This window comes from Lactuca sativa, chromosome 7 (assembly GCF_002870075.4).
Source record: "Lactuca sativa cultivar Salinas chromosome 7, Lsat_Salinas_v11, whole genome shotgun sequence".
Lineage (NCBI taxonomy): Eukaryota > Viridiplantae > Streptophyta > Magnoliopsida > Asterales > Asteraceae > Lactuca > Lactuca sativa.
Window position 1 is genome coordinate 153,249,974 of NC_056629.2, and position 9,810 is coordinate 153,259,783.

Below are 9,810 nucleotides of genomic sequence, written 5' to 3' on the forward strand. Positions count from 1 at the left end.
GGCCCATTTCGGAATAAACAAAATAATAAAGCATACATTTTGACACAACACATAATAGACCTAACACCTTGGAGGATAATTGGGAAGCTAGATAATTACCAATTCAAGATAATATTATTATATTGATTTTGTGCTTATCTATGGTTTCCAAGTTGCATTATATAATGAACCTAACCCCTAGCAATTTTGGCCACTCATACCTTTAGAGAGCTAGGCCGAAATTTTTCCCTCCACTCTCCTTAATCTCCTTCTTGCATGTGTTGGGTGTGAACCATTAGAGGCATTACACTTGTTGTGGTTGCTTCCAAAATATCAACAAGAGGATTTCTAATTGTTTTCTATAAAAACTAAAAGGTGTGTAACTCTAATCCCTCTCTTTAGTAATTTCAAAAATTACTTAGGGTTTCTAGGGTTCTTATTTTGATGTTCATAGTTACAGGTTTAATAGTGAAATCATAGATATTGTTTTAGGTTGCATGCACACTTAAGAGTTTTAAGTTTGTTTTGTCATGCCTAAAACCCATCAAACCATCAACTAATCGCCACGTCGTGGCCATCCTTGGCCACACCATGGCATCGAAACAAAAAAAACAAACGAACCCTAGCTAGTCGCCATTAAAAATAATTCAGAAGTTTTATTTAATTTGTTGCATGTTTAAAATTAAGTAGGAAGAATAATTCAAGGCAACGTGACAGATATGTCCCTGGTCTTTATCAAGTAGCTGGTAGTTCCTATTTTTCTGAAATTTTCTTTTCTTTAAATTCTAGGCAATGTGTACGTTATTGATATACCCTGTTGAAGTGAATAACATTGATATTCCTTTGCCTAATCCCTGTCATTTCCTTTCCTCTGTTGCTTGTTTGTTTGTTGAAAAGTCATAGTAGAAGGACCCGTCAATACCAACATTGTGGTATCAGAGCACAACCTGGTGCATGCCAAAGTATCAACCTCGTGAAGAGATGACAAGAAACAATGGAAATGGCGAAAAAGAGAGTATGATCACCCTCCATTACCCTATGTTGTCAAGAAGCAATTATTCTGCATGGGTCATCAAGATGAGAGTCTTCATGCAATCCCAGGGAGTTTGGGATGCAGTGAAAGCCAGAACATCAAACACAATTGTCGAGGTGAAGAAGGATAAGATGGCACTAGCAGCCATCTATCAAGGGATACCGGAAGACCTGTTATTGTCCCTGGCTGAGAAGAAAATAGCCAAAGAGGCCTGGGAGGCTTTAAAAACAATGTTCATGGGAGCAGATAGAGTAAAGACTGCAAGAATTCAGACCTTGAAAACAGAATTCAAGGCACTGGATATGAAAGATATAGAGGGTGTTGATGAGTTTGCTACAAAGGTAATCAATAATGTAAGCACTATGCATACCATGGGGGACACAGTAGAAGAATCCTACATTATGAAGAAGATATTGAGGGTTGTGCCATTTAAGCTTCTCCAGATTGCTTCTACAATTGAAAAGTTTGGGGACTTAGAGACAATGACAATAGAGGAAGTAATTGGGAGACTAAAGGCCCATGAAGAAAGAATGAAGGGACATGGGGAGAATGATGAAAAGGAGCTGCTCTTGACTCACCAAGAGTGGTCAAAAAGGAACAAAAAGAAGACTGAGGGAGATTCCAAATCTAAGTCGAGTAGAGGAGGATTTGGAACCTCACAAGCACGATGTAGAGGAAGAGGCAGAGGTAATGGTGGTCGTGGCACTCGTGGGAGAGGATGATCACACTACCATAAAGATGGAGGTCGTGGATCGACTAGTAACCAATACAAGAGCAAGGTCCAATGCTATAATTGTCAGGAGAATGGTCACTATGCAGCAGAATGCCCGAATCGAAGACGTGAGAGAAACCTTGAAAATAATTTGATAAAAGAAGACAATGAGCCTGCACTTCTGTTGTCATCTTTTGATCACAAAGAAGAAAGGGGTGAATCATTTCTGAATGAAGAAAATGTAATTCCAAAGTTGAAAATAGGAGGCAATGAAACAAGTTGATCAAAAGTATGGTACCTTAATACCGGAGCAAGTAATCACATGACCGGTGATAAAGAGAAATTGTGTGATCTGAACAGGGAAGTGTAGGGATACGTATGATTTGGAAATGATGCCAAAGTCAGGATAGAAGGAAAGGGATCAATAATCTTCCAGTGCAAAAATGGAAAGCAACGCAAACTCCAAGAAGTGTATTACATACCCGACTTATGTAGCAACATTATAAGTCTTGGCCAACTATCGGAGAGTGGAGATGAAATAATAATAAAAAAAAGATCCATTTTTATGGATAAATGACAAGGCTGGAAGATTATTGATGAAAGTCCAGAGGTCTCCAAACCGCCTTTACAAAATAGAGCTCAAAGAAGTCAACTCAAAGTGCTTGGCAGTCGAAATCAGTGACCCAAAATGGTTGTGGCATACAAGGTTAGATCATGTGAACTTTACCTCACTAAAAGCGATGTCGGAAAAGGCTCTAATAGAAGGAATTCCAAAAATGGTGGTTCCATCTAATCCATGTGAAGGGTGTCTCATAGGAAAGCAAACCCGACATTCATTCCCAGCAAGTACAAGCTTCAGGGCAAAGAGAAGGTTAGAGCTTATCCATGGCGATCTGTGTGGACCAGTTTCACCACTAGCACCTGCAGGCAATAAGTAATTTATGCTTCTCGTAGATGACTTCAGCAGGTTCATGTGGGTGTACCTGCTGAAATTAAAAGAAGATGCATTTCAAATGTTCAAGAATTTTAGAACAAAAGCTGAAATAGAAATAGGGGAGAAGATGAAGGTGCTTAGAACAAACCGAGGATGGGAGTTCCTCTCCAACCAATTCACCATGTACTGTAAAGAAACTAGAATAGATCGACACTTTACTTCACCTTACTCTCCACAACAGAATGGTGTTGTGGAGAGACGAAACAGAACAATGCTTGAAATGGTTAGAAGCTCCTTGAAGACGATGAGTGTCCCAGATGTGTTGTGGGGAGAAGCTGTGAATCATGCGGTCTACATCTTAAACAGAATAAGCACAAAAGCTCTAAAGGACACCACGCCTTATGAGATGTGGACCGGTCGAAAGCCGCATGTGGGTCACATAAGGGTGTTTGGGTGTACTGCGCACATGAAAATAGCCAAGCGTCATTTGAAGAAACTGGATGATAGAAGCAAGCAAGTTGTGTATCTTGGAACTAAAAAAGGATCAAAAGTTCATCGTCTTTTAGATCCTGACACATGAATGATATATGTGAGCAGAGATGTAGTGTTTGAAGAAGATAAAACGTGGGCATGGGAGAAGTCAACCAAGATTAAGCCGATACCAGGTATGAGCTTTACAGTCAAAGGTTTTAATTTGGAAAAATTTCAAGGCGATGATCTTGACTCAGAGTCACATACTCCCCAACATGAAATCGGGTCTCCACGATTTGAGTCTGACTCGTCATATGGTGATAATGATTGGGTCGTAGGAGGTGAGCCCAACAGTCCTCCATTGGACTCCCACGGTAGCCCACATAGCACACCCATAAATCAGTCGGGTACGCCCAATTTACCCGTCTCACCCGAGTCACCTGTTACACCGAGTGCGCAAGTCGGAACACCAAGCATGACATCAAGCTCCACAGGCGGAGGAGCCCCAAAAAGATACTGACTTCTCACATACCTGTATGATCAAATTGAAGAAATTGAACTCCCTAAAGAACTGTTGATGCTCCAAGATGAAGAAGAACCTAGCTCATACCGAGAAGCAAAAGAGAAGACTGAATGGGTCAATGCAATGACAGAAGAGTTGACCTCAATCGAAAAGAATAACACTTGGAAGCTAGTTAACCTTCCAAAAGGACGAAAAGCAATTGGGTTAAAGTGGGTGTACAAGGTGAAAAAAGACCCAAATGGGAAAATTTTGAAGTATAAGGCGAGAATTGTGGCAAAAGGTTATGTGCAGAAACAAGGGGTCGATTATGATGAATTTTTTGCTCCAATGGCAAGAATTGAGACGATTCGAGTAATCTTAGCCCTTGTAGGATCGAGTGGATGGAGGGTACATCATTTGGATGTGAAATCGGCTTTCATAAATGGAAGTCTAAAAGATGAAGTGTATGTAATGCAACCTGAAGGCTCTGAAAGAAGAAATGAAGAAGGAAAATTCTACAAATTCTCAAAGGCCCTAAAGAACTGTTGATGCTCCAAGATGAAGAAGAACCTAGCTCATACCGAGAAGCAAAAGAGAAGACTGAATGGGTCAATGCAATGACAGAAGAGTTGACCTCAATCGAAAAGAATAACACTTGGAAGCTAGTTAACCTTCCAAAAGGACGAAAAGCAATTGGGTTAAAATGGATCTACAAGGTGAAAAAAGACCCAAATAGGAAAATTTTGAAGTATAAGGCGAGAATTGTGGCAAAAGGTTATGTGCAGAAACAGGGGGTCGATTATGATGAAGTTTTTTCTCCAGTGGCAAGAATTGAGATGATTCGAGTAATCTTAGCCCTTATAGGATCGAGTGGATGGAGGGTACATCATTTGGATGTGAAACCGGCCTTCATAAATGGAAGTCTAAAAGATGAAGTGTATGTAATGCAACCTGAAGGCTTTGAAAGAAGAAATGAAGAAGGCAAAGTCTACAAAATCTCAAAGGCTCTATATGGACTAAGACAAGCACCCAGAGCCTGGAATGCATGTCTAGACCAATACTTAAAGAGACTGGGATTTATGAGATGTTCTCTAGAGTACTCGGTATACACAAGAAAGAAACAAGAGAGGATCTTGATAATAGGTGTTTATGTTGATGATTTGTTGGTCACTGGTAGCTGCCCTGATGATGTGAAAGAATTCAAGCAGGAGATGAGAGTCAAATTCGAAATGAGTGATCTTGGTTTGTTAACATACTATCTTGGAATTGAAGTCAATCAACATGATGCTGGAATAACACTCAAACAAGAAGCCTGTGCTAAGAACATCCTAAACAAAACTCGAATGATGGATTGCAATGCCACAAGATGCCTAATGGAACATAAGCTAAAGCTGACTAAGGATGAAGAAGGAGAATTGGTTGATCCCACTAAGTATAGAAGCATTGTTGGTGCACTCAGGTATCTCATACACACATGCCCTGACCTCTCATTCACAGTAGTGGTAGTTAGCCGGTTTATAGAGAAACCAACTGTCAAACATCTACAAGCAATAAAAGGGATACTTAGATACATAAAGGGCCCTATCAATTATGGTTTGACTTATACCAAAGGAGAAAACAAAGTTACTCTTACAGGGTACTCTGACAATGATTTTGGAAAAGATATAAATGATGGAAAGAGCACAGGTGGGACAACATTATACATGAATGGCAATCTAGTGACATGGGCCTCATAAAAGCAGCAAAGTGTGGCTTTGTCATCTTATGAAGCAGAGTTTATGGCAGCAACCATGGCAGCCTACCAAGGCATTTGGCTTCAGAGACTTCTCACTGAAATAAATGGGCAAACGGTGCCACCTGTAGCTCTGTTTGTTGATAATCGCTCAGCTCTTGAATTGATGAAGAACCCGGCGTTTCATGGACGTAGCAAACACATTGACATAAGGTATCACTTTATTAGGGAATGTGTTGAAAATGGGGAGATATTGGTAAGTCATGTGTGTGGAACCAAGCAGAATTCAGACAATCTCACAAAGACAATAGCAAGAGTGAAGCATGAAGAAATGAGAGATCTGATTGGAGTGAAGGCAATTACCAACTTCTGAATTAAGGGGGAAAGTGTTAAAAATAATTCATAAGTTTTATTTAATTTGTTTCATGTTTAAAATTGAGTAGGAAGAATAATTCAAGGCCATGTGACAGATATGCCCCTGGTCTTTAGCAAGTAGCTGGTAGTTCCTATTTTTCTGCAATTATATTTTCTTTAAATTCTAGGAAATGTATACGTTATTGATATCCCTTGTTGAAGTGAATAACATTGAAAAACCTTTTCCTAATCCGTGTCATTTCCTTTCCTCTATTACTTGTTTGTTTGTTGAAAAGTCACAGTATAAGGACAAGCCCATACCAACAGTCACCACGCCGTGGCGGCCTAAGGCCCTGTCGTCGGCACTAGGTTCTTAACAGCTTAATGGGTTAAGTTGCTTTCTTCATTTCTAAGGGATCCAAAGCTCATATCTAGTCCATTCTATGGTCTAGATGGATAAAGTTGGATAACTTTATCCTTTAGACTCTCCAGTTGATAAAGATCTCAACTCCTAGGTCCAAAATGGCAAAAACATAACTCGGCGTAATCAATAAGCATTTAATCTTGAAGACCTCTTATCCAACATTTCCAGAAAGGTTTCTAGCACCATTACTAACATAAAAATCCATGTTTTTCATACAAGCATGTCCAATGCATGTCTTGAAATTCTATTACGTCAAATTGAGGGTTAATGACAAAAAATCCATGCATGACACCAAAAACTCATTTCTAATCCAGATCCAAAACACCTAATACTCCAAATGGCCAAGAGATTCATAAATTTTCAAACTTTATATGATCTCACCACTCAAACCCATCAAGACATGAAGAAAATGGACAAAATCTAAGATCTAGCAACCTAGCAAGGAAAAAGGTTGGGTCTTTGACACTCACCAAGGCCCATAAGATGTGCTAACTGATGTAGATGATGCTTGCAAGGTAAAACACCACACCAAAGGCTTCCTTATCCTTTAAAGATCACCAAAAAGACCAAAATGAGTTCACAATTGCAATGGAGGCTAAGGTTACGGTTTTTGAGCTTGAGAGGGTGATGAAGGTTGAATGATCACGAAACCCTAGTCTTAATGTTCTTTAAATAGGGCCCAAAGACCAAAGATTTGGATTTCTTTCTAAAAACACATGTCACACCATGGTAGGAAATTTAAACCCGCGATCCAAAACAATGTCGCCACGTCGTGGTGAAGCTCCACCACTCCATGGCCACCCCAAAAAATAAAAGTTAATATTTAAAAATTGACTCATACATGGAATGGGTGTTACATGTTTTGAGGGTACCAAACTTTGATAGCTGAAAGGTATTTTTCAAAAGTGTTAAAACTGGATTTAGAGCCCTCTTTATATAGGGGAAGTGATTTGAAACCTTAAGGATAATTACCAATTATAATAATAATTATCTATGGAATTCAAATCATTTTGTAATATTCCATATTCCATTATTTTCTAACTATTTAATTAAACTATTAATTAATTAACAAAACAAGTCATTCATATAAATATCTTTTTGGTTATGTTTTACTTTGTTTTTGTGTGTAACCCATAATGACATTGTTATTTATAGTCTTATTACCGGACTTGTTATGGCTATGGGCACTAATCTCCATCAGGTGGTACATCGTGGTTAAGGAAGAAAATTGAGAAAAAAAAAACTTCAAAGGAGAAGAAATGGTGTATCCACAAGCTCCTACAAACAACAAAAAGCCCCACTGTTGTTCTTTCTTTGTTCCGACGCGAAAATCTAGCGGTCGGCGGTGGCTTTCGGCGATTGTTGGTTAGAGAGATACGATAATGCAAGAAAGCTTCAAGAAAATCGATCCAACCTCTTTCATCTATTTAAATCCATTTGTCCTCTTTCATGGGCTAGGGTTTGGTCCATTGGCTAAAAGGGTTCACCTGTTAATACCCATGGACAAAATCCCTTTATCCTATTTTTACACATTAAAACATAAACATTCAACTTTGGCAAGAAATGTCACTATGGTCAATAACCTTAACAAACTAATCATTCATCTGCGTTAAGTAGTAAGTGCAAAACTTATGCATGTAATTCGTTTCTAATAAGAATATACTTGGTTAATCTGAGATCTCTTGTTGTAAGTTATATGTTAACCTAATAATCCGATAATGATTTTGATAAGTTGGGAAATGAAATAGTGTCCACATCACAGCAAAAGGGAAATTTTCATAACTATATATGAAATCACTAGCTAAATTTTAAACATTCAAATATAATATTTTTCATATGTAATAAGATATATAAATTACGCTTTTTGAGAATAAATATATACGGGCATTTGGTCTAGTGGTATGATTCTCGCTTTGGGTGCGAGAGGTCCCGAGTTCGATTCTCGGAATGCCCCGTTTTTCATATACTTTTTTGGCAAATATTTTATGTTAAAAAAAACTTATTTGTCGTGACCAACTAAAAATAGTTATGCATCGTGCTATATGTTTTTTTTTTTCTTTTAAACTAGGACAATATAATATAAATGAACTCATTTTAATGATTAAACTTTTGTGGCAAATATATTATGGTAAAAAAAATTAAGAACTAGTTTTAACTACCGCAACTTATTTGTTGTGACCAACTAAAAATAGTTATGCATCGTCCTATATGTTTCTTTTCTTTTAAACTAGGACAATATAATATAAATGAACTCATTCTAATGATTATTTCATACAAATTATTAATAAATGAAAACATATTGTGGAATTGAGAAAATTATAATAACAAATATTATAAAACTTAATTATAATTAGTTAGTATATTTTAAAGCCGTGTATTGTATAATTAAGAAATTTATAATAACATATAGTATAAAAACCGTATAATCTAGGGCCAAATATTTTCTTTTTACATATATCAGTATTACGACGGATCTTTGGCAGATTAGTAACTGTTAATTACATATCAATAACAAATTAGTGTAAATTTTTTTACATACATTAACATATGTATTCGACTTTATCGTAGTATTAATCAAATTTTCTTATATATAAAAAAAATTTAAAAATACCCACCCCATCTTTCAAGGTTTTGGTGGTTTATTCCCAACTTTATTTCTTGCCTCCTTGTTGTATGGATAAGAACAAACCAGTAATACAATAATCTGAGGTTTCTATGTTTAAGAAAATTCACATCTAAAAAGAGGTTAACATAGTACTTATGTTTGAGCTCAAAAAGTAACTAAACACAAAAGGATGTATATTAAGTTATGAGAGGACATATAAATCTTTGTAGTAAAAAAATAATAATGAATAATCATTATAAAAAATGTATATAATTAAACTACATAATAAATCATGCAGAGTAATTTTCATGGCAAAAAACCCAAAGACTAACTACCTTTGATTAAAGAGAAGCAATATCTTTTTAAATGTTGCAATCAATTTTGTACAACTCGATCAAAAAGTTGTAGAAGTATTTTTATTAAAAAAGTCACTTACAGTGTTAATATTAAATTATGTTTTCGATGTTAAAGCAAAATTGGGCATTTGGTCTAGTGGTATGATTCTCGCTTCGGGTGCGAGAGGTCCCGAGTTCGATTCTCGGAATGCCCCATTTTATGCCATATTATTATCCTTTTTTTTCCTCATTCTATAAGCGGAAGAGTAATAAAATGAAAAGTATAATGCACACAAACAATGAAAACTAAATGCACACAAACATTGTTTGCCGACATTCTTCCTATTCTTTTGGATAATATAGTCTTGTACAATGTGTTTAATTTTTGTTATCCTACGCAATCCATTACATATACACTGTAACCAAAAAAAATATCAAAATACAAATATAAATATTATGAAACAGTACATAGTTATCTCATGAGGCGTGTAAAAAACGTAAATATTCTTTTAATTTTGATTTGTCTCTTCCTGAAATCGCTTTCTCATGCTCATTAACCATACGCATAAGCATAAGTCATAACCAATTGATGAGTGTCTACTCCATAGTGATTACAAAACATTTTGAGGGGACAATTTGTTAAAAAAAAATGTCCTAATTGTATTCTTGACTTGCAAATGAAAGTTTGGTTCGCCTTATGGGAGTTCAACAAGTCTCATTGAACAGGCC

The 9,810-nt window shown here is 36.6% G+C and overlaps 1 protein-coding gene and 2 non-coding genes across 3 annotated transcripts; all 3 read left to right on the top strand.

Annotated features, from left to right (window-relative positions):
* The first annotated feature begins 960 nt into the window (after positions 1 to 960).
* Positions 961 to 1,734, top strand: LOC111904268 (uncharacterized). The gene has a single exon (XM_023900046.1). The coding sequence runs from the start codon at positions 961 to 963 to the stop codon at positions 1,732 to 1,734; it is 774 nt and encodes a 257-aa protein (XP_023755814.1).
* A 6,289-nt stretch (positions 1,735 to 8,023) lies between these two features.
* On the top strand, positions 8,024 to 8,095 carry TRNAP-UGG (transfer RNA proline (anticodon UGG)). The gene has a single exon. It is a non-coding gene; the product is annotated as a tRNA-Pro (tRNA).
* Positions 8,096 to 9,224: 1,129 nt separating this feature from the next.
* TRNAP-CGG (transfer RNA proline (anticodon CGG)) lies at positions 9,225 to 9,296 on the top strand. The gene has a single exon. It is a non-coding gene; the product is annotated as a tRNA-Pro (tRNA).
* Positions 9,297 to 9,810: the final 514 nt, after the last annotated feature.